This window comes from Pteropus medius, unplaced genomic scaffold (genome assembly GCF_902729225.1).
Source record: "Pteropus medius unplaced genomic scaffold, Ma_sr-lr_union100, whole genome shotgun sequence".
In the NCBI taxonomy this organism is placed as follows: domain Eukaryota; kingdom Metazoa; phylum Chordata; class Mammalia; order Chiroptera; family Pteropodidae; genus Pteropus; species Pteropus medius.
Window position 1 is genome coordinate 6,574,631 of NW_024340701.1, and position 25,505 is coordinate 6,600,135.

The following is a 25,505-nucleotide window of genomic DNA, read 5'->3' on the forward strand; positions in this document are numbered from 1 at the left end:
ACAGAATAAACTTTTTTAAAAAGTTTAATTTTTTAATTGTAAAAAATCTCAAAAGGGTCTATAAAAAGTAGGATTCCTTTCTACTTCAACTCCCTAGACATCTTTTGCAGAAGTAACTTATATATTATTTCTTTCTTATATATCATAGATTACTTTAAATGTTGGTCTTAGAATATATGATATGTAAAATTCTTATTATAGTTGGAGAATTTTTGTTAAGTAAAAATGTTGTCTTTAGACTGTGGCATAAACTATTTCTTGGAGAAGTCTATTGCATAACCCTGTTGTCATCTAAACTAGACTGGATCACTTTTGAGAGTAAAAGGGGCAGTATTAAAATGATACTGGGATAGCAGGTACAAACTTGTGTTCACCATATCTATAAATCAAATGCGTGTCTCTTTCCTGTGAAAAATCATCCTGTTCCTCTGTCAGATTTCTTTTTGATTTTTCCCTTTAGCTGATCTCTTACATTGTTTTCTTCCCTTACAGACTATGCTGTGGAAGAGAAACCATCACAGATTTCAGTAATGCAGCAGTTGGAGGATGGTGGCCCTGACCCACTTGTATTTGTTTTAAATGCAAATTTGTTGGCAATGGTTAAAATTGTAAATTGTAAGTTAGAAATTTGTTCTTTAAAGTAAAAACAAAGTACTTTACTGACTCATAGATAATAAATAAAGCTTTCAAATTTATTACACAAGTATTTTTATATAGAGTTACATGTTACTGAAAACTGGATACTGAAGAAGTTGGTTTGTGTAAACTGTATATCCCAGAGGACAACTGTGGGACTAACTGAAACTCTTTCTTTTAGTCATAGAGGTGAGATAGGTTGAAATCTACACAGAGGAAAGCCAAACAAAACTTGAACTGATCTAAGTTCTTCCAGAGATGGGTATGTTATGTTACAACTCACCACCGGAATAACTGGTGGTAAATAAATTATCCAGGGGGGTCAAACAATTTACATACTGGAATTAAATCTCAGAAACCTTAATCATGGTACAAAACTTTATTTGGGAGAAGTGTTTGTTAACTAACACATAGTAAAATTTCAGTATATCTTAAAGAGTCAGAAGAAACTTCGCAGTTCTTGGTGCTAGCTTCTTGGGCATCAGAATGAGAGAACAGTAACTTAAAATCTTGATTCCAAGATGGTATCAGAAAATAGAGAACACATTTATCTGAGATGAATATTAATAGGCACAGTTTTAGAGAGAGGAAGGGAAGAAGCACTGGGGAACAGTCCTCTAGTTTTCATTATATGCTTCTTTCAGGTTGATCTTGGAAACCAGAAACACCTATTTCCTTAGAGGTTCTACATTGATGAAATGCACGTTTCTGGTTTACTTGCTAATCATACCCTTCTAATTGCCCCTTTTCTTTCCAGGGTCAGATTTTAAAATATTTTGCTCAAAATTTCAATTAATCATATATAGTTTATAAGTTATACTTAGAAAATGGCTAACCTAGAATTCCTGAAATGTACATCAACTTAATAAAATTGGATTGAGCATCTCCTGATTAGGTATATAAAGCAATAATTCTTAAAACGAAAGGGATCTTTTATTAGTTTTAATTTACATTGTGGTATGCATAATTTCATTTGAATCTTTTTTTCAATTCCTTTGGGGATCCCATTGTGTTGGAGTAAAAATGATAAAAATGTCAAAGATCAAACATTATTTTTAACAACAAATGGCTTAAGCTCTTGGGTCTCTACATAGCCATAAAGTAAAGAAGTGGAAGTAGGTAGTCCAGAAAAGCTGTTCTTTTCACCACTTTTTACTTCATGAAGTCAAGTCATGTTGTTAATTATCTAGAATTTTCTCCCAGAAAAGACTGTAATTAAAATGGAATCTTTTAGTCACAGATTAAATTTAATAAGTATACATAAAATTATAATTTTTTGAGGCCACAACTTGAATCTAAAACCATCATACTGTTTTTATTGTTGTTGTTGTTTCTACTCTTACATAAGTAATTATTTTCCTTGTTAAAGTGAATTTTTTTTAAATAAAGTTGGGAAGTGTATTTTTTAACAAGGATACTATTTGGTTTTATTTATTTTTAATGAAATGTCATTTCTTTTAATAATTATACCTTTTAATAATAGAAGGGTTAAAAGTTTTTAGTATTTTTGTCACTATTCTTTTAATTTCTTTCCAATTGTTTTTCTAAGTTTTTGCCTAGAGGCAGAAGCATTGATATATTTTATTTTCTACAGTAGTTCTTCGGCTCGATGCAGTGACAATTCACAGTTGAATTACACAAACTTAGTATGATCTGTCATACTTTGCTGTATCATAACATAGATTTCTGTGCATTTTTTAAGGGTAAGAATTGAGAGGAATGTCTTCATATTTTTATTCTGTCTGTAGATGTGAACCGGAAGTGCTGGTGTTTCACGACCAAGGGAATGCATGCAGTTGGTCAGTCCGAGATAGTCATTCTTCTGCAGTGTCTACCAGATGAAAAGTGTTTGCCGAAGGATATCTTTAATCATTTTGTGCAGCTTTATCAGGATGCTCTGGCAGGTGAGAATGCTATATGATTTAGTCTTTACCCTTTATACGTGACAAACATTTGTGGACACAGATGCAAAATAATAGTCTTTAGTTTGGAAGCCTGGCATTGGATGTTGGTATTGGTGGCAAGTTAGAACTTGCCATAGTTTGAGAAAATTAAAAATTTTAGTACTTTACCTGATATAATTATTTTACAAAGGTTGGAATCAAAAGTTATAAGAGAATCCATTGGGATTGATGTAAGAATATTTTTGAATAGCTTAGGGGTTATGATATTGATACTCAGTAGAAGGGAACATAATCATAACTTACTCCTCATCTCTTCAGTTAACAATATTTATATAATCATAATGTAAATACTCTACATTTAATTTTCAAATTTCAAGAACTACTAGAGTGGACAACTTTATTATGGTTTTGAAATCAATTGTAAATATTTATTGTAACGATGAAAAAGTAAATGCATAACTGTTAGAAGTTGTAAAGATACTAATATAAAGATGTACTATTAAAAGTTGAGAGAGAGGCTGACCTCTCTTGGCAGCCAGCTCTCCCTTCTGAGAGTGTACTTTATCTTCAGGTTGACTGCTCTTGGCAGCCTGCTCTCCTTTGTGTGAATGTACTTTTACTTTTAATAAAGCTAGTTTGCAAATGAAAAAAAGAAATTGCAGGGCTCTATAGTAGTCTTATTTTTAATTTTTGAGGGACCTCAATACTGTTTTCCACAGTGGCTGCACCAATTTACATTCCTACCAGCAGTGCACAAGGGTTCTCTTTTCTCCACATTCTCACCAATACTCATTATTTTAAAATTGATTTTTAAAAAATCTATTGTGGGAATCCAGCAAGAAATTAAATTATCAGGGTTTAAGTAAAGTGATGACAGTGGGAATAAAGAGTGTTGAAGAAATATAAAAGACAGTGATGCTTCAGTTCAGTCAGATTTGGTAACTAATTGGATGTGAGGGATGAGAGGGAACAAGTCAAGGTTGGCTTCAAATTTCTGGCTTGGGTACCAGAGTAGATGTTGTTCTTATTGTGATAGTGAATAGACGAAGAACAGGTTTGGCAGATGAGGTCTTTGTTCAGGGGTGTTGAATTTGAAATAATGACAACAGATAGTGGTATGTAAATGAAAGATGAGTATATGCATATTGACCTCAGAAGGTATATCTGGGCTGAAATACAAATTCGGGGCCCCAGTATTTATGTGATAATTGAAACTATGGTTGTGAATGGGATAGGCCAATGTGAAGACACTAGAGCTGTTGAAAGGAACGCTGAGAAATACCAACAAAGAAAGGCATAAATCTTTACATGAGTCATTAAAATATGTTTAGCATAAATGGTTACTCATTTTTAAAAAGTATCCTTATATATCAATGGAATCCATTTTGAACAAGTATATTAAAAAGCAAAAATTCTACAAAAAATTATTTGGAACTGATAGTGAGATAATGGTGATAGTCTAAGGTCAGACTAATATACCTCTAAGCCATCTTAAATATTATCTATAATGTAGAATGAGGATATGTACAAAGATATCTAAGTAAATAACATTTCAAAAGTGTAAATGAGTGAGCTCTCTCTCCTTGAATAGGAATCAGCTCATAAAATATTGGGACTAGAAGGTATCTTAGATCATTTAGTACAGCTATTTTATGATGAGGAAAATGAAACCTAGAGTGTTATGGCTTATCTAAATCACAAACCTAGTTGGCAGAATTAGGACTAAAGCTCCTAGCATTCCTTACTTTATGCTGGTAGCGTCTGTGTACATATTAATAATACAGCAGCTTTTTTAAAAAAAGATGTGCATAATATCTATGTGATATGTACATTTTATTAAGAATCCTGTTTTTAAATAATCAGGGTAGCAACTTGATATATTATTTCACTATGATATTTTTATAAGTGGAAACATTTTAAATTCTAAAATGATGTCAATTCATTATTTTTCTCCTCTGTGTAGCATATTTTGTGGAATTGGCAAATTATATCTTAAATTGCCCCAGGTGTGAAAACCTTGAATACTCTATCACTTGCTTAGATGTTCTTCTGCCATAAACCACTCAAAAAGCCTTAGAAGCCCTTGAATGAACTTTACATGAACTTTCTTTATAACTTCCTATGAATTTTTAATCTAAACTATATATATTCAATAATAATATATGTGTGTATATATGTTTCCTAATGTATATATGCACATATATTTTGTCACAATTGCTTATGCTTTCCACAGTGAGGAGAAAAATAGTATTTTGTGAGAAGTAACATTCTGAGTTTTAGGATGCTTTCTGCTTATTATCATGCCATGGAAGATTGTAGATTGTATATTGTTTCTCCCCATCTTTCCTCCCTTCTCCCATGTTTTGTACTTATTTTTTGCAAACAAATATTCACAACATGGATTTGAATGAAATGGGAATTGTGTCTACCAGATTATTCTTTCTGGAATTAATTTCTGGTTGTCTCCCTCTCTTACTCAAAAGCCTTTATTGGCTCCATATTGTCTTCAGAATAAACTATATACTCCAACATTCAGTACTCTACATAATCCAAGCCTATATTTTCATTCTCATTTCTCACTAGTAGTCTGCCCAAACTTTCGTGATCATGCTGCCTCTCCACCCCACACCATGCTACTTCCCAACACCCCAACTATCTGAATCCTGTCAGTTTTCTGATAGACCACTTTCTCCATGAATTCTTTCTTGATGGTTCTTTCACATAGAAGTAATCCCTTCTTCTAAACTTCTTTAATAATCTTTAGAAAATTATTTGATGTATACAAAAATATAAACACATATTTTAATATTTATGCAAGTAATAAAGAATAATAACAAAATAACTATCTATAGACAAAATGCCAAACTTGGAAAATAAAAATGACCAGTTCACTGAAGCTCTCTTTTTACTTTCCTGATTACATCTTCCTTCCAAACCTTTTCCTCAACCCCTAGGTAACCATTTGCATCTATCTTGTGTTATGTTTTTCTCTATAATTTTATCACAAATGCTGATATCTCTAAGGATTATAACATTATATTGCATGTTTTTAAACTTTATACAATTGATTTCACACTATATTCTTTGTGTGGTTTGCTTTTTATACTCTACCATATGTTTTTGACATTCATTCACAACTCAAGTGGTTCTAGTTTATTCATTTTCAGGCTTCTGTTTTATACTCATTACATAAATTTACCAGAATTTATTAATTCTCCTTCTGATGAAAAACTTGCTGTTTTTACTAGTCTGTTATTCAGACATGCTCTTTAAAATTTTTATACATGTACACTTGAGAGTAGAATTGCTGGTTTATAGTGTATGGATATCTTCAACTTTATTAGATGATGTCAGATTGTTTCCCAGAGTGGTTTACCGGTTTATATATATCTTCCTATCCCCATCTTCTGTGTATAAGAGTTGCTGACATTTGATGTTATCAGAGTTTTAATTTTTGCCAGTCTGGATATAAAATGGTACCTTATTTTGTATCCACTGAGGCAGAGCATATATTCATGTATTTATTGGCCATGCATGTTTTGTCTTCTTTGACATATATGTCCCTGTTTATGACTTTCACCTATGTTTCTATTATATTAGTATTCTCTTGGGAAATTTTTTTTTTTATCATATATACTTGACTATGACCTTTTTCTAACAGAGTTGTTCAGTATTCAGTATGTATCAGTTTTCCATTGTTGTGTTTCTAAGGCACAAACTTAGTGGCTTGAAACAGCACAAATTTATTATCTCACAGTTTCCATGAACTACGAGTCCAAGCACAGCTTTGCTAAATCTTCTGTTCAGGGTACCTCAAAGTGTCAGGCATGCTGGGGTTCTCATTTGGTACTCAGAATTCTCATTTGGAGCTCAGGATCTTCTGGTTGGTAGCAGAATTCACTTTCCTGCAGATCCCCATTTTTTTTTTTTTTTTATAGCTCTTGGCTCCTTGGAACTGCCTGCATTTCCTTGCTTTATGGCTCCATAGACAGTTTACAACATGGATGTTTGCTTTTTTCCAGGTCAGCAGGAGTGCATCTCTTTGCTTTGAATCTCTAACCTCTAGACCTAAATTTAAAGGTCTTAAATCAGGCCCACTCTGATACTCGCCCTATTTAACTCAAAGTCAGTTGATTCATAACCTAATAATGGGAGTGACACCCTCCCCCCATATTCACAGATGCTCCCCACTCAAGGGGAGGGAATTAAACAAGACATGTACACCAGGAAGTAGAATTCTGCCTACCATACAAGATTTCTAAGCATAATTTATGACACAGACTTAAGCATACTTTACTCATTTTAATACCTTCCCCAGTCTTACTGTTGTTGACTGTAGTTTGTTTTACCTTTTGTAAAAGAAAAAAATTAATGTTTTAATTTATATTTAATTATCTATTCAGTATCAAAATCAATATTAATATTCAGTTCTAAGTTATTAATTTCATTTGTCATCATATTTTCTCCATAACTGTTTTATCCTTTGTTTCTATTTGGAGTTACTGTTCTTGCTAAAATACGTCTTTTTATTAGTTATCTTAGTGAAGGTCTATGGTTGGTAAACTCCATTAATCTTTGTCTGAAATTTATTTCTTTGCTTTCACTCTTGAATAATTAGTTGGTTATACAATTCTGGGTTAACAGATTTCCTTCCTCCCTCCCTCCCTCTCTTCCTCCCTTCTTTCATTATGTGCTTAGTAAAGAGCATTTGCGGTTAAAAGAAAAAAAACCTGCCTGATATGCATTTAAATAAGCCTTATGTTGTTTACATTTTATATTTTCCTCCACCAAAATTATAAATCCTATCTGTGGTACTACCTTCTCTATATATTTTCTTCTTCCCTCAATGTCTCATACATAACTGTACTTTATTATCTTAATTCATTATGTTCACGAATTGACTTTATTCACCCAGTGAGATTGTAAGCTCTGTGCGAGAGGCTACCTTAACATTTTTTCATGACCTTTGAGGCAGTAATTCTTATCCTGATTCATACGGTAAAGTTGTACCATCTAAATAAGGAAGACATCAATATTTTTTGCTTTGAGTTGGGAAAACTTCCACAGTATGATAGTACAGGTTATATCATGCTTGCCAGAAGCCCTGATAAAATTGAGGAGAAAATTTTATTTAACAAATGACATTTATTTAAAGAACAATTTTCTAAACATGGGTCTTCATGGTTGAAGTTTGGGAATTAGTGTTCAGTACTGGGTGGCCCAGTGTTAAATAATAATGATTACTAAAAATATGATTGATTTAGTGATGGAAATTAATTAATGAACTTTTTTTTTTAGGGAATGTCGTGGGCAACTTGGGACATTCCTTCTTCAGTCAGAGTTTCCTTGGCAGTAAAGAACATGGTGGATTCTTATATGTGACATCTACTTACCAGTCACTGCAAGACCTTGTACTCCCAACCCCACCTTACTTGTTTGGGATTCTCATCCAGAAATGGGAAACTCCTTGGGCTAAAGTGTTTCCCATCCGACTGATGTTGAGACTTGGAGCTGAATATCGACGTAAGTGGTAAAATACTTTCTTCTAAGGTACATGACCAAGACATGATGAGTAAATAAACTCCTGAAATATTCAGAGACCCCTCATGTTACAAATTAGCAGAAGTAGTATTTTGAAATAGCTAAGCCGAACTTAGCCATTGTCTCTACTTATTTTGCCTATAATGGGAAGGACTGACAATATCAAATGAGAAAGTTAGTGATTAATTATTACCTTGTAAACTTATTGATTTTATAGTTCATTGATAAATATTTGATCATCTTGAGAAAAAATGAATTTTAACAAGTAACTTTGTTTTTTTATAGTATCTATAATTGGCAAGCATATTTTTTGTCACTTGGTTGGAAAATAGTTATGGCAAATTTTATGTACTGTACCAGATACTGGACACTAGTGTAGAGATCACTATTATTTGGTAAGGAAGCAACAGAAGAGCTTCCTTGCCCATAGCTGTGGCAGTGCAACTAAATGGTAATTTTATTTTTAAGACATTAGGGGCTAAATGCAAGCTTTTAATTAAAAGTATTCTGGTCTAAGAATTAGACCACATGAATAAGGTTCTTAACTCTGCCACTTACTAGTTTTGTAACTTTGGGCAAGTTACTCAAGTTGTCTTTCAGTTTCTTTTGCTACTAGAGATAATAATGTCACGATTTGTCTGTGATGCTACTATGCTAAATATTTTTTGAGCCCTAAATTTCATATGCTCTAATGTGTCATTATAATTATATTTTGAAAACTGTATCAACCATGACGTTTCTTTTACCAAAATTTTAAGCTACCAAACTTAATCTGATCATTTCCCATTTCCATAGTTTATCCATGCCCACTGTTCAGTGTCAGATTTCGGAAGCCATTGTTTGGAGAGACAGGGCATACCATCATGAATCTTCTTGCAGTAAGTGGGAATTTTTACTTTCTTTTTCCTTACCATGGTTTGTATGGGAAAAGGAGTTCTTATTTTGTTGATAGCAATGCCCCTGCTGCTTCAGGCAGGTGATTTATGCTGGAGGAAAAAAATAGCATATATATTCTTTGGAAAGTATATGGAGCTTTAGAATGAAATAGTATAGGATTCTAGCCCCTGTTTATATACTTATTATCCAAGTGACCTTGCAGGATTATTGTGAGGACTAGAGGTAATTTATAATTAAAGTACATAGCATTCTGTCTTGTTTTTGTTTTAAGCTTGGCTTCCTAGGGATATACCCTATTTCTGTATACAGGCATACATCCTTTTACGCTTTGCAGATAATTGTGTTTTCATCAACATTATGGCAAGACCCTGCACCAGCAAAAAGATTGACTTGCTGAAGGCTCAGATGATGGTTAGCATTCTTTGGCAATAAAATATTTTTTAATTAAGGTACATTGTTTATTTTAGACACAATACTGTTTTACACTTAATGGACTGTAGTATGGTATAAACATAACTTTTATATGCATTGGAAACCAAAAAATTTATGTGACTTGCTTTATTATGATATTTGCTTTATTGTGGTGGTCTGGAACCAAATCCACAATATCTCCCAAGGTATACTTCTAGCTTATTGTTCAGCCAAAGATTGGTCAGAGGTTGTATTCAAATACCTCAAGCCAGTAAGGTGTCCATTCTTTGCTTATGGATTTGTGTATGGACCAGTATTCAAACTTCATTCTTTTCTTTTCTGCTGGGCTCTTTCATGTCTCCTCTGTACTTGCACAGGTTCTGACTCTGTTGACCAAGGATGTTGGTTGGCTGGGGCTACTTAGGTCTGTGCTGCATGTGTGCATAGACTAAGCTTTATCTTGGATATTTGAACAATTTATGAAGAACCCTATGGCTATCTCACCTCCCAGAACTCCTTGTTAAACCTCTGGCCAGTTTGCCCATTACTTGCCCCAAACAGTAACAAGCTAGCAACCTCAGGCTAACAGAGCTGCTGGCCCTCTCTTTTCACTAGCCAGAGATTATCACTTTACTGACAACACTCCGAGATTCTTAAAGTATCTAAGCTTATTGTTTTCACAAACTACCTTGCCTTGGTTAAACTACCTAACAGGGCTAGGGGACAGCCTCCTGCAAGAAGGTCACAAACTCAACTCTTCTGTTCTTAGTTGAGTTCAGTAGTTTTCATGAATAAACACTTCTCAGTGTATTTATGCCATTGGTCTAGGGTTTTGTTTTGTTTTGTTTTTTTAAACCATTTACACAGCTTCTTAGTTGCTTTTTGGAGACTTGATTTATTTCCTCACTCTCTCATGCAGTTGTAGTTATAGTTCCAGTTTTCCTTTAAAGCTATTTAAACAATAAGAAAAACTCTTATAGGTTTACCCACGTATTTGTCATTTCCAGTGCTCTTCCTTCCTTTTTGTAAACCTGTATTTCCATCTGGTGCCATTTTTCCTTCTGCCCGAAAGATCTGTAACATTTCTTGTAATTTGAGCCCGCTTGTAGTAAAGTCTTTCAACATTTGTATTTCAACATCTTTATTTCACCTTTATATTTGAAAGAAATTTTTGCTGAATGTAGAATTCTAGATTAACAGTTTTATTCTTTGAGTATTTTAAAGATGTTACTCTACTGTCCTCTGGTTTGCATTGTTTCAAATATTTTCTCTCTTGTCTTTGTTCCTCTCCACTTGGTTTTTCCCCACCTCTGGTTGCTTAAAAAAATTTTTTTTTATATCCTGGTTTTGAGCAATTTGATTATGTGCCTTGGGATAGTTTTTTTCATGTTTCTTGTGCTTAGGGTTTGTTGAGCTTCTTGGAGCTGTGGGTTTATAGTTTCATCAAATACACTGTCTACCCCATCCTCTCCTTCAGAGACTCTAATATTACAAACATAATAGGCTGCCTGAAATTGTATCACAGCTCACTAATGTTCTTTTTATGTCTTTTTCTGTTCTTTTTTCTCTATGTTTCATTTTGGACAGTTTTTATTGCTGTGTCTTCAAGTTTACTAATCTTTTATGTTGCAATGTTTAAGATGCCATTAATTCTATCATTCTTTTTTAAATCTCATTTTAATTTTCATCTCTAGAAGTTTGACTTAGGTCTTTTTCTATATCTTCTACGCCTGTACTTAACTTTTTGAACATCTGGAATATAATTATATTAATTATTTTAATGTCTTTGATAATTCTAACATTTATATCAGTTCTGGCTCAGTTTCCATTGATTAATTTTTCCCCCTTATTTTGAGTCATGTTTTTCTGCTGCTTTGCATATTGGTGCTTTTTTTTTTTTTAAATTGGATTCCAGGTATTATAATTTTACCTTGTTGGCTGCTGGATATTTTGTGTTCCTATAAATATTCTTGACAAGTAACACAGTTAATTTACCTAGAAGTAGTTTTATCTTTTAAGTCTTGCTTTTAAGATTTGTAAGGTAGAAGCGAAGCTGTGTTCAGTATAGGGCTAATTATTCCCCACTACTAAGACAAGACTCTTCTCAGTACCTACAGTGACTTTTGGTACTATCTGGAATTAGGTCAAACTTCACAGATTAAGGGCGCATTCCTTCACAAGACTGCTGTCACTTCAGATACAAGCTACAAGTGCAGGGGTTCCCAGGCCACCCATACTCTGACTGGATACAGTGATTCATGGAACTCAGTTAAGCACTATACTTAGCTGACTTCTTATATACCAAGCATGCATTTAAGCAGGAAAATACAACTCAAAATAAGGGGGAAAATTATATACTTATGATTATAGTTTTATTATAACATAGGGATACAAATCAGGACCAACTGAAAGAAAAGACACATAGTGCAAAGTCTGGGATTGTCTCAAACAAGAAGCTTCCTCAGGGACATGTAACCCTTCTTGTACATAGACATGTAACAATATTCGTAGAGTAAGAAAAACTCCCTTGAGGTTTTACTGGAATTTTCTTAGGAGGGATGATTGAATTATTGGCCATGTGATTGAACTCAGTCTTCAGCCCCCTCTTCCCTCCCCTGACATTGGGGTGATATAATGTGCCTCAAAGCCCCAGACTCTAATCACATGGTTAATATTTCTGGGATGACCAGCCCCCATCCTGAGTCACCTCCTTAGTAAAAAATATTTAGGGGCCCACCTTGAGTCACTAAATTAACACAGGCTTATCAGGGTCTACCATGAATAACAAAGACACTCTTATCACTCAGGAATTTCCGAGGGCTTAGAGGCTACCTTCCAGGAACCAGGGCAAAGGCCAGCCAGTTCTTTATTATACAGTAATACCCTACCTAATTCTTAGGAATTACAAGGTTTTCCTCTGTGGATTTTGGGACTAGGCACTATTTACAGAACTGTGTATTAGAAAATGTTCCCAGTAATCATTTGGGGCAGTCCTTACACTGACCTCAAGAAGTTTCCTCACACACACTGGCTAATCAGAACTCTGCTGGTTACTGGAGTTGGACCCTCTGTAAATCTTTGGAATTTTCTCTGATACTCTGCCCTGTGAACTCTGGCTACCTTGGTTTTTCTGGATTCTCAGGTTTATCTCCTCAGCTCAGGAAATCTGCCAGCCTCGCCTGGGTTCACCCTTCCTGCACCTGAACTTGAAAGCTCTCCTAAGGCATTGACTGAGGGCAATCATAGAGCTCATCTTGCTTGTTTCCCATCACTCAAGGATCACTGTCTTTGTTGCCTGTGATTCAGTGTCTTGAAAATCATTGTTTCATGTGTTCTGTACAGTTTTTTGGTTGTTTCAGGCAGGAGGGTAAATCCAGTCCCATTTTCTCCATTTTGTCTAGAAGTGGAAATTTTAAAATTAAATCTATAAGATCTCTTTTTCTACAACATACATCTTATTGTCCCTTCCTGGTAAATTTAGTTTTTAGTCACATTTTTGACAGGATAATTTTTCTTACTATTACAATGTGCTTTGGAAGGAAAAGGAGATGTTTATCTTGTAATCTAGCAATAGAAGCCTAAGGTTTTTATGGCCTAGTCAATTCATTTATAAAAACATTTGTTAGATTATCTACTAAAGCATCTCACTCTCAATCGCCACCTCCTCTGTCTCTAATTTACCAGGATTTACAGTCTATTGATTCTACTACTTTTTCACTGTCTCTCAACTCGAGCCTTTTTTCTCTTTACCTTTTTTTTTTCTCTTTACCTTTCTCATTCATTCCATGGTTTCATCATTAAAATTACTTTTTTACATAATTCTTATTTCTTTGTCTCTTTTACCCTCTATCATGGTGGCCTGGTTGTATCTGCCTCTTTTCTTTAAAAATTTTTAAAAAATTTAAAGTAGAATTCAACTGTTTTGGAGCATATTTCCAAGTTTTGATAAACATATAGAGTTATGCTACTACCACTATCACAATCAAGGTACAGAATGGTTGTATCGCTCCAGAAAATTTGCTGGTATATCCCTAACATCTGGTAACCAGTTTTAGGCTTTTCAGACTGTCATATAATTGGAATTATACAGTATATATCCTTTCAGTCTGGCTTCTTTTATTATCGTAAAGCATTTGAGATTCATCTGCATTGTATGTATTGTTGGGGAGGAAATAAAATATTTTTCCTGTATTCATCTTAGGTTCTTCAGATAGGGCTCTGTAAATTAGATGGGCCAAAGACAGATTAACAAAGGGCATATATTAGAGTGGCATATTCTGGCACTCTTCTGTATTAATAATTCATTTTTTAAAATTTTTATTTTATTTTCAAGTGTACAGTACATTGGTTAGACATTTATATAGTTTATAAAACGGTGCCCTTAACTGCTCTTTCTCTCCTCTGGCTCTCCACCTAGCCCTTACATTAATGCTACCTGCATTCCCTATGCCGTGCTCCCCATCCCCATGACCATCTATCAACCACTAATTCATACTTCTTTAACCCTTCACCCCATTCTCCCAGCTCCCCAAGCCCCGTCCCCTCTGGCTGTCACCAGATTGTCCTCTATTTGTGAGTCTGTTTTTGATTAGTTTCTTCTTTTTGTTCCTTAGATCCCACATATAAGTGAAATCATATGGTATTTATCTTTCTCTCTCTGACTTATTTCACTCAGCATAATAGCCTCTAGGTCCATCTATGTCGTTGCAAATGGTAGGATTTCATTTTTTTAATGGCTGAGTAATATTCTATTTATATATGAACCATAACTTTATCCAATCGTCTGTTGATGGGCATTTAGGCTGCTTCCATATCTTGACCATTATAAATTGTGTTGCCATGAACATAGGGGTGCATAGATCTTTACGAATTATTGTTTTGGCTTTCTCTGGATGAATACCCAGAAGCGCAACTGCTGGGTCAAAGGTATATCCATTTTTAATTTTTTGAGAAACCTCCAGACTGTTTTCCATAGTGTCTGTACCAATTTTCATTCCCACCAACAGTGTATGAGGGTTCCCTTTTCTCCACATCCTCGCCAACACTTCTTGTTCTTTGATTCATTGATGACAGCCATTCACAGGTGTGAGGTGATATCTCACTGTGGGTTTAATTTGCATTTCTCTGATGATTAGTGAACTTGAGCATCTTTTCATATGTCTATTGGCCATCCGTATTTCTTCTTTGGAGAAATATCTGTTCGAGTCTTCTGCCCATTTTTTAATTGGATTGTTTGTTTTTTTTGTTGTTGAGTAATAATTCATTTTTATTGCTGAGTTCTGTTCAGTTGTGTGTATGAACCACAGTTTATCCATCTGTCAATAAATGTTTTGGATTGTTTCTAGTTTTTGGTGATTATAAATAAAGCTTCTGAAAACATTCATTCTGTAACCTGGGAGAGGATAGTTGGGGCATATTGTATGTTTCACATTATATGGAACTGTGAAACTATTTTCCAAAATACCTGTGGTATTTCTAATTTACCATTAATATAAAGAAAAAATTTTTTTATCACTCGCTATTTCTCCTTTTCTGTTTTTAATTTTTGCTATTCCATTAGGAGTTTAGTGGTTTCATTTTTGTGTGATTTTAATTTGTATGTTTCTTGTGATGAATGATTTAGAGCATCTTTTCATGTGTGCTTTAGTAAATGTTCAGATTTTTGCCCGTTTTAAAAATATGGTTGTTTCCTCTTGTTGAGTTTTGAGAGTTTTTCAGGTATTTTGAACATAAATTTTTGTTAGATGTGTATCGTTCATATTATTTTCTCCTAGTCTGTGGTTTATCTTTTCATTCTCTTAACAATGTCTTTTATAGAACAAAAGTTTTTAATTTTGTTGAAGTACAATTTATTATTTTTTAATGAAGCATCTTTTTGTACCATATCTAAGAAATTATTAATTAAATTTATATCACAAACATTTTCTCTCATTTTCTTTTAAGAGGTTTATAGTTTTATGTTTTATATTTAGATCTATGATCCATTTTTAGTTAATTTTTGTTTATGAGTATGAAGCATTATTTGAAGTTTATTTTTTTCCTTTTGTATGTCTAATTGTTCTAGTATCATTCATCAAAAAAAATTGTCCTTTTTTTCATTTACTTGACTTTGCACCCTTATCATAAGTCTATTGACCATATCTGCATGGATCTCATTCTTTCTTTATTCTTAACTTATATCTAAGCCTGATATCTGGTTTTAATATCATTGGTCTCACTTTAGATTCATGACCAATACCCTTAGGGAAGCTGTCAGACATACCTGGCAATCCTTTCTGGTTTATAATGTGTTCCTACTCTCATTGGTGACTATCTGTACATTATCTCATCTCAAATTTCCAATTTGTCCTCCCCTTTACTCAGTTTCACCTAATGACCTCACCCCAATTTTCCTGAGTAAATAGAAGCAATCAGAAGATAATTTTTATATGGTTCCATGTAACAAATAATGTCTACATATTTTCTTTTCCTAATTTCTAGGACACCATTCTTTCTTGTTTTTTCTCCTACAGCCTTCTGATTTGCTCCATTCCACTTCTCATCATATTCTACTTCTCAGTAAATGATAGTTCCAGTCTTCTGGTTGCCTATGCCATAAAATTCAGAATCATTTTTGACTCTTGTTTTTAATTCACATTCCACATCAATTCAGTGGCAAATATTGTCAGTTTTCCCTTAAGAATTATCTAAAATCTGACAACTTCTCACAGCCTTCTGAACTGTTAACATCTTGGTCCAAATTATCATTGTCTCTTGCCTGGATTATTTTTATTCTGTTTATCTGATCTCCTTTCTCCCTTACTGTCTGTTCTGTGTGAAGAAGCCAGGGGTGTCCCTGGCCAACCCTCAAACATTCTAAAATTAATCTTCCCATCACTGTATCTATGCCCCAGGTGCCAGCCCTGGCTATTCCCAGACTGTGATAGCCATCTTGGGACCTTTTAATTATTCATTTTGTCCAGTGTAAGCTGCCATGTGCCTTCGTGTGAAATAGTTCAAGCACAGACCTGGCCAAAAAAAAAAGTAAAGGTAAAGGTCCTTATGATGGTCTATAAGACCCTATGAAAGTGTGTTTTACCCTATAGATATTCATTGAGTGCCTAAGATGTTCCAGGCATTTGGAATATAATAAGAAAGAAACAGATGACGGTTCCTATCCTCTTGGAGCTTACCTTAGAGGGAGTAGACAGTTAAAAATAACTATAGAAAATGTTAAGTGGTGATGAAGCAGAGTAAAGTGTTCAAATATTTGTTTAATATTGTGTATAAGGGTTATATGAAACTTTGTAACCTACTGCCTTACAAGAGTTTACTGTCTAATAGAGAGCTGGAGTACACACACAGTGGATCTTTCATTATATTTTCCTTATTTAGAAAAATAAGATCTTTCTTTTGGACATTTTCGACATTTGGACATTTTTTCAGTTTGTGCTAATATTATTACTATAAATCAGATACTGCCTTTGATGAATTCTTTATTTCATTTCAATCTGCTTTTGCTCAGGACTTCAGAAATTACCAGTATACATTGCCAGTAGTTCAAGGTTTGGTGGTTGATATGGAAGTTCGGAAAACCAGCATCAAAATTCCCAGCAACAGATACAATGAGGTAAGATTTACCATGAAGGCATAGTTTTCATTGTTAAATACATGAAGGAAGGCAAAAAACATAAGATTACATGAATATTTTATTTTTTAATTGACAGAGAAATCAGTTTAGAATAATGTATGACTTAGATCAATGATGGGGAATTTCATAACAGAGAGGCAAGAGGTTAAATTTGTGATTTATTTAGTAATTGGTTGTGCTTTTGACCTTTTGATGCTATGATAATCAGTGATAGATTTGCATTTTGATTATGGTATAAAAATATATAACATTCATGGTGTGATCTTTTCATTTTTACCTCTTACTGTAAGTAATGTTATTTTTGACTATTCTTAATGTTTAACCACAGCTCAGTATAAGTCCTGAATGTCTTTTAAGTAAGGTTCCAAAAGCAAATGATTACATCTTGAATTAAGCTGTATTGTAACTAAAATGAAATTGTGCATACTATTAAACACATTAACAGAGTTATGCAAATAAGGCTCTTTACTCATTTGCCATGTGAAGTCTTTCTTGAATTTAAAATTTTCTTAAAATCAGTTCTAAAATGTCTAATAGTAATCGTTGTGGTTTAAAAGAGAATTTTATTTTAAAACTTAGTTCAGTATTATAATGGTTAAAATTTGTTGTTTTATTAGGCAGGGTGGTAACTCTGTGATTACTTCTTCCAGTACTTCTTGGTATGAAATAATTTCCTCTTTCCCTCGCTTCTTTTTCCTTTCTTTCTTCCTTTTTTTTCCCCTTCATTCAGCCATCTATTCACTTATATATTTGTACATTCAATAAACATTCTGTACTTGGTATGCACTTAGAATCACACAAATGTCTTACTGGACTTAAAAGCTCAGGGCTCACCATTATTATGTGAGAATGATCTATGTGACGAAAGCCTTTACCCTGTGATGGTTTTTTTCAGGACCATAGAAAATAGTAGCTAGGGTGTATGCTTAATTTTTGCTGGGATACAATTAGCAGTATTTAGCTATTAAATAGTCCTTCCTTGGAATATCAAACAGTAATAGACTAGACTAGCTAGAGTCAGATCTTCAAAGTGAACTGTTTTATATAATTTGTGCCCTAAATAGTTTTGAAAGAGATTATGCTTTGAAAAGTTATTTTTCATATTTGAAGTTTTATTATCTAACAAACATCTATTAAATATATTCTGTGCTATGAAATACAAAGATGAATAAAGAACATTATGCTTGCCTTGTGGAAGCTTACTTTCCAGAAATAAGAGGATCAGATGTCATCCCCAATCAGATAACATACATGGGTATCCTTCGTGTTTACAAGATGGTACTTTGTATTGGAAACTGGGTCTCTTTAGTATATTGTAAAAGCTATGAGGCTCCCTGTAGTTATTTCAGTACTGACTGAGGATATTCAGGAGAACAGCTACCATTCATATTATGTCTTTATCTGAATTCTGCCTCCTATGTTTACGGTTGAGCAGGTTCAGAAATCTTTGTTCAAAAATATAACCGTATTACCTGTCATTTATTATTTTTCATTTTCAGGATAGTTCATCAGTTTATTATCACTTATTTTTCTTATCTGATTTAGCAGAGAGTAGTTTCAAGTGCTTTTTTTATGGGTATATACACATGTCAGAATTTATCAAATTGAGAATGGCTGTCATCAATGAATCAAAGAACAAGAAGTGTTGGCGAGGATGTGGAGAAAAGGGAACCCTCATACACTGTTGGTGGGAATGAAAATTGGTACAGACACTATGGAAAACAGTCTGGAGGTTTCTCAAAAAATTAAAAATGGATATACCTTTGACCCAGCAGTTGCGCTTCTGGGTATTCATCCAGAGAAAGCCAAAACAATAATTCGTAAAGATCTATGCACCCCTATGTTCATGGCAACACAATTTATAATGGTCAAGATATGGAAGCAGCCTAAATGCCCATCAACAGACGATTGGATAAAGTTATGGTTCATATATAAATAGAATATTACTCAGCCATTAAAAAAATGAAATCCTACCATTTGCAACGACATAGATGGACCTAGAGGCTATTATGCTGAGTGAAATAAGTCAGAGAGAGAAAGATAAATACCATATGATTTCACTTATATGTGGGATCTAAGGAACAAAAAGAAGAAACTAATCAAAAACAGACTCACAAATAGAGGACAATCTGGTGACAGCCAGAGGGGACGGGGCTTGGGGAGCTGGGAGAATGGGGTGAAGGGTTAAAGAAGTATGAATTAGTGGTTGATAGATGGTCATGGGGATGGGGAGCACGGCATAGGGAATGCAGGTAGCATTAATGTAAGGGCTAGGTTGAGAGCCAGAGGAGAGAAAGAGCAGTTAAGGGCACCGTTTTATAAACTATATAAATGTCTAACCAATGTACTGTACACTTGAAAATAAAATAAAATAAAAATTTATCACATTGTACACTTTAAATATGTACATTTTATCAATTATTTTAAATAGAACAAAAATCAAGCAATTTTTTTTAGTAGTGTAATGGACATTCAAACTTTTATCAGGTCACTGGGGGAATCAAGCCAAAGAGTTAACCCAACATTAATGTCTCAAGCAAAAAGGAGAAAAATTTTGTTAATATTTCTTTGCTCAAAACCAGAGAGACTGGAATAGAAAAGTTTGTTGATTGTGATATAATGCAAGCATCTCTGAAATCATACCTGTACAATTCCCTATCTTTTATAATTTAGGCTGAATGTCCTCTTCAGATTCTTTTCAGTCTGAGATTCTGAAAAAAGAGTTTGGGTTTATTTTAATTCAAAGCTACACATATTCTTCAGAGAAATATGAAGTTACAAAAGCATAATTTCAAAGGTTCATTGTAGCACTAGCAAGAACAGATGGCCCTAAAATCTGTTTAGGAATGTTTTATTTTCTGGCCTTCAAGAAATACATTTCTTTTCTCTTAGGAGGAAATGATAGTCCTCTTTCAAAAGAAATGAGAGGAGTTGGTGAAAGGTACACTGGAAAATAGTGCAGAGGAGGGAACTGATATTCCACTGACTATTGATTTAGCTATTCCTAGTGTTACATGTGGAGGACAGTATTTAACTACAGGTATAAATTAAAAGGATCCCCAAGAAAGAGTCCTGGATGCTGTACCTCCACTGACTGCAATGGGAGGTCTCTGCTGAACACAGCATGCTCAGAATAAGACTTTCCCTTGTCTAGGTCTCTGCATGCCTGATAAGAGTGAACAGTGGCTGCTTCTGGCCAAATTCCTAGCTTTCCCTATCTCCCAGCACTCACAACCTTGCTGCTACTTTTGGTCTTGTGATCACTGGCTCTAATCTCATATGTTCAAGCACCACAAGAAGTCCTGAGCTCCTAGGGCATCCCTTATCTCCCACAATTTAATTCTGTCTTTGTACATCCCACTTTCTGACCCCTTTTCTGACTCACTTTAGAAAATCCAAAGGCTTAGTCCTTATAACTTTTGTCCTTGTGTCTATCCATTTTCTTGGTAATCTAGAATTCTCTGGCCTTAAATATTGTGTCTCTACTGATGTCTTCCAAGTGTCTTCTCCAGCCTGAATCTCTCCCCTGTTTTGTAGACTTGAGTATCTTACTGCCCATTTGACAGTTCTGTTTGCACAGGCATCTCAAGCTTAGCAAGTTCAACTCTGATCTCCTGATCTTTCCTCAAAACCTGCTCCTCTTGCAGCCTTCCCTAAGGAAATGGCAGTGCCATCCTTCCAGTTACCAGGCCCAAAACTTTGGAATTATCTGTAAGTCTTTTTTCCCCTGTTCAGTCTGTTAGGAAATTCTGCTGGCTCTACCCTCCAAATATATCTAGAACCCAGCTACCCCTCTACCTTTGGACTTATCTTGGTCTAAGTTAACATCATTATTTTTCCTGCATTTGTGCAGCAGCCTCCTTACTGGTCTTCCTGTTGATACCTTTTCCCATGTCAGACTATTCTCAGCACGGCAGCTGGAGTGATTTTGTTAAAACTAAATCAAATCTCATCACTTCTCTGTTCAAAACCCCTCCATAGATCTTTTATCCCAGCTAGAATAAAAACTAAGTCCTCTCTTTACCATTTTGTATTTCTTAACCTATTACCTCTCTAACCTCATTTTTTATACCTGTTCTTTATCTGACACTCAACTCCAACCACACTGTCCTTAATGTTCCTTGAAACTACCAGACATGCTACCACCCCAGGCCCATTGCATCAGCTTTTATAAGTGTCTGTAAGGCTCTTCCTTAGACAATCCCATGGTTTTCCTCTCACTTTTCAGTAAGGCCTCCCCTGACCATCCTATTTCAAATGACATTCGCCAGCACACCTAGTCCTCCCATACTTTATTTTTCTGTATAGTACTTATCAGTGTCTAACATTTTATGTATTTATGTGTTTATTGTTTTTGTTTCCTCCCCTATACACACAGGAATATAAATTCCATGAGAGAATGGATTTATTGAATAAACCAAGTAAAAACACAGTGCTTAGTACATATTAGGTGGTCAGTAAGTATTTGCTAAATGAATGAATGAAAGTTCATAGTTGATCTGTGGATGCATAGGACTGAAAGGTAGGTGCTAACTTCTGGATGCAGGTGAACTCCAACTAACTAGAAAGATAAATATATATTTTTTTCTAAATATCTCCAGGAAAGGATTGTCCTCTACCTGTTCCTTCATTATTCAGCTCAGTGTTCCCTTCTCAGTTCTATTTCTGTTCGGTCATGCTTTTCTCTTTACCCAAGTGTTCTTCCTCTGTACCTGATTTCAAAGCCAATTCAAATGATACACCCTTTAGGAAACTTACCTAGAATCCTCAATCCCCTAGACAGTATCACTCTTCCTTTCCTGTTTTCCCAGCTTTCTTTATTCATGTAACATCTATAGCTGATGAGTATGAGTGCCCTCCTGCTCTGAATTTTGAGCCACTTGAGGGCAGAGAGTATACCTTTCATTCTTCATTGTACCCATGGCACAGTGGTTTGCTTTCATAGATTTTCCATGCCTCTATAATGGATCTTCCTTCTTAAAGTCCTTGTTGCTTGATAAATGTTAATAAAATTAAATCATTAAAACTTATTTTATTAGATACTTTATCTGTGTGACACTGCAATTATAAGTGAACCAAAAAAAAAAGGTTTTAAAATCATGGTGACATTTACTCTCAGTATAATTCCATGAATAAGGCAAACCCTCCAAATCCATCCCTACTTATATGGTTTACTAATTAATATATTCAGCAGACCTGAATATATTGAGTACCTGCCATGAGGACCTGCTGTGAGCAATACCCTGTGCTAAGCCTTACACGTTATATACAAATTGTAACTGTTACCCAAAGCCCTGCTTAATCTTCTCCACAGACCTTTTCCATTTTAAACCAAAAGGCTAAATAAATGATCATTTTTAACATGAGATCTCAGGAAATTGGAGGACATGGTGTTAATTCAGAAATGGAGTAGATGTTATAGCTCCTCACATTCATCCAGCAGTCATTCCTAGAACTATATTCTTTAATTGAATCTGGCAGTAGGAAATACAAGAAGATAAAGCTTAGGTACTACTTCACTTGATATCTTAAAATGTTTTTTTGAGATAAGATGCATGTAGCATTTAACTCAGTGCCTGGCTCTCAGTTGGTACTCCATAGATATTAGCTCTTTTGAACATACTGTTGTCACAGCAGTTTCTCTGCCTTTTATCAGTGCATCTGTCATTAATTTGTGAGTTCTTGGTGTCTGAATCCTGTTATAGAAGTACTCAGTTGAATTATTTGCTGCAGATTTTAGGATTGCTTTACAATTTTATAAGCAGGGTAGAGGAGACAAGCATACAAATTTTATTTAATCAATGCTCATATTCTTGATGGTGTTCTAAGCACTTTAAAGTATTTATTTAATCCTCATAATTCTATGAAATAATTACTTCTGTTATTTCATTTTACAGAGGAGGAAAATGGGACACAGAGAAATCAAATAACTTGCCTAAGAGCACACAGCTAGTTAGTAACAAAGCCAAGATAGAAATATAGGCAGTCTGACTTGAGTCCTTGCTATTAATTTTTTTAAATTAATTAATTTTTTATGGTGACATTGGTTAACAAAATCCAATAAGTTTCAGCTGTATGTTTTAACAGTAAGGCATATATATATTTACACTGTGTGTTCACCTCCCATAGTTAGATTTTTGTCACCACTTATTTGACCCCCTTTACTGCATCTACCTCCCCTCTTCCCCGCTATTAATCTTAATCCAAGGCAGAATGTGAATAGTGCCATATAAGAATTACAAAGAATGTGCTATGGCAGTTCAAAGAAGGAAGTGGTCACATTGGTCTCTGGGAATTAGAGAAGGCTACACGTAGAAATTGGTATTTTTACTAAGCTTTGATTTGGAGGGAAGCTTTTTCAGGTGCTTGGATGTGGGAGAAGAAAAGGGAGGCTAAATAACAGCATATGCTAAAGGTCAGAGATGGGAAATAGTGGTACATTAGGAAGTATTCCTGCATATAAGGATACAATCAGAAGGGAATCAAGACAAACAGCTGATTTGGGGCCAGAGCATAGGAAGTAGAGAAGATGTGACTTGATTGGAGCTGCGTTTTGGTAACTATGAGAACATCGTGTGCAGTGAATCAGAACTGATAGAGCGGACTGTAGAAAAACCAGTTATAAGGTTATTTTATCCAGAAAAGAGGTAATTAAGTTTTAAACTATGGTGCAGATAGGGATAGTACAAAAGATATTACAGAATTTGAATTGATAGGGCAGAGGAAATGGCACAACTAAAATGGAAAGTCAGGTATCATTATCAGTCTTCATATGACAAGTGTAAGTTTATTTTATGGTCATTTTGGTCCTTTGAATATCTGGGAAACTCCTCTTGGTATAAATGAACATGATTTTAAGAGAAAAAATTTTTTCATTTCTAAAGAAATGTGAAGGTTTAATCTCAATGGGCTTGAAATTAACATCAGGGAAATGATTTCCTTATAGTTAGCTATTATTTATTTAGAATGTCTGAATTGAAAATATTTCTTAATCTGCTTAGAGCAGACAAAATTAGAAACTACTTTAGCCTAATGATTTGGAAGAAATGATGGAAATAACATTCTTTTAAATTGCTATATGTTATATCAGTTTCTTTCACATGATATAAATGCAAATTGCAAATGAAAACCTAAATTAGTCTATCAGTTGACTTCTATAAGTAGGAATCTGACATCTTGTTTGTAAAAGAGTTACTTAAAAGTAATCTTTGGAAAACCTTGATAGAAGTGGCTTGGACTAGTGAAGTTGATAAATGTCAGTGTGAGGGGAATAGTCAATTTTTGGATGCCTCTGGTGATACAGTATTATAATAATAACTTTGCAAGAGTTATAAAGCCAGGAGATCATGCAATCTTATAATTGTATCACTATGATGTGTAAGAATAAATTTAACCAAGGAAGCAAAAGACTTGCATCCTGAAAGCTATGAAACGTTGCTGAAAGAATTTGAAGAAGAGACCTAAATAAATGGAAAGACATCTCATGTTCATGGATTAGAAAACTTATATTGCGATGTCAATACAGATTAAATAGAAGCTCCATCAAAGTGATCTATAGGTTAACGCAAGCCCTATCAAAATTCCAATGGCCTTCCTTTTTTTTTTTTTTGCAGAAAAGGTAAAGCTAATAACTTCATTTGAAGTTTCTCAAGGGGCCCTGATGCCAAAATAATCTTGAAAAAGAAAAAAATTGGAGAATTCACACTTCTCAATTTTAAAACTTACTGTAAGGCTATAGCAATCAAAACAGTTTGGTACTGGCATGGAATAGGATTAAGAATTCAGAAATAAATTCATACATTATGGCCTGTTGATTTTGACAAGTGTGCCAAGACCATTCAATGGTGAAAGAATAGTTTTCAACAAATGGTGCTGGGATAACTGAGTTTCCACATGTAAAAGAATTAAGTTGTACCCCTACTTCACACCACATACAAAACTTAAAATGGATCAGAGACCTAATTATAAGAGCTAAAACCATAAAACTCTTAGAGAAAAATATGAGGGTAAATTTTCATGACCTTGGATTCGGCAGTGGATTCTTAGATATGACACCAAAAGATATGACAAGCAAAAGAAAAAATAGATAAAAATTAAAAACTTTTTTGCATCCAAGGACATTAACAAGAAAGTGAAAGACTACCTACACAATGAGAGAAAATATTTGAGAATCTTATATCTGATAGGGGTCTGGTATCTAGTATATATAATGAACTCTTACAACTCTAAAACAAAAGACAAATGATCCAATTTAAAAAATGGGCAAAGGAGTTGAATAGACATTTCTCCAAAGAAGAGATATACACTGACTAATAAACACATTCAAAGTCGTTAAACATTAGGGAAATGCAAATCAAAAGTGCATTGAGTTACTGCTTCACACCTACTAGGATGGCTATTAAAAAAAACAACAATGGAAAATAAGTGTTGGCAAGGATGTAGAAAAATTGGAATCCTTATATGTTGATAGTGGAAATGTAAAATGA

At 34.3% G+C, this 25,505-nt stretch overlaps 1 protein-coding gene across 6 annotated transcripts in view; it reads left to right on the forward strand.

Moving 5' to 3' along the window:
- The window catches only part of ZFYVE9 (zinc finger FYVE-type containing 9), a 127,593-nt gene that overhangs the window by 80,326 nt on the left and 21,762 nt on the right, over positions 1–25,505 (forward strand). For all 6 annotated transcript variants that reach the window (XR_005658045.1, XR_005658051.1, XR_005658049.1 and 3 more), the window contains 5 exons: positions 493–615; positions 2,385–2,540; positions 7,839–8,063; positions 8,877–8,959; positions 16,894–16,998. Coding sequence is in view for 3 of the 6 variants with exons in the window: in XM_039886094.1 (XP_039742028.1) it covers positions 493–615; positions 2,385–2,540; positions 7,839–8,063; positions 8,877–8,959; positions 16,894–16,998 (692 nt within the window). In the remaining 3 variants the exon portion in view is untranslated. The remainder of the gene's footprint in view (positions 1–492; positions 616–2,384; positions 2,541–7,838; positions 8,064–8,876; positions 8,960–16,893; positions 16,999–25,505) is intronic.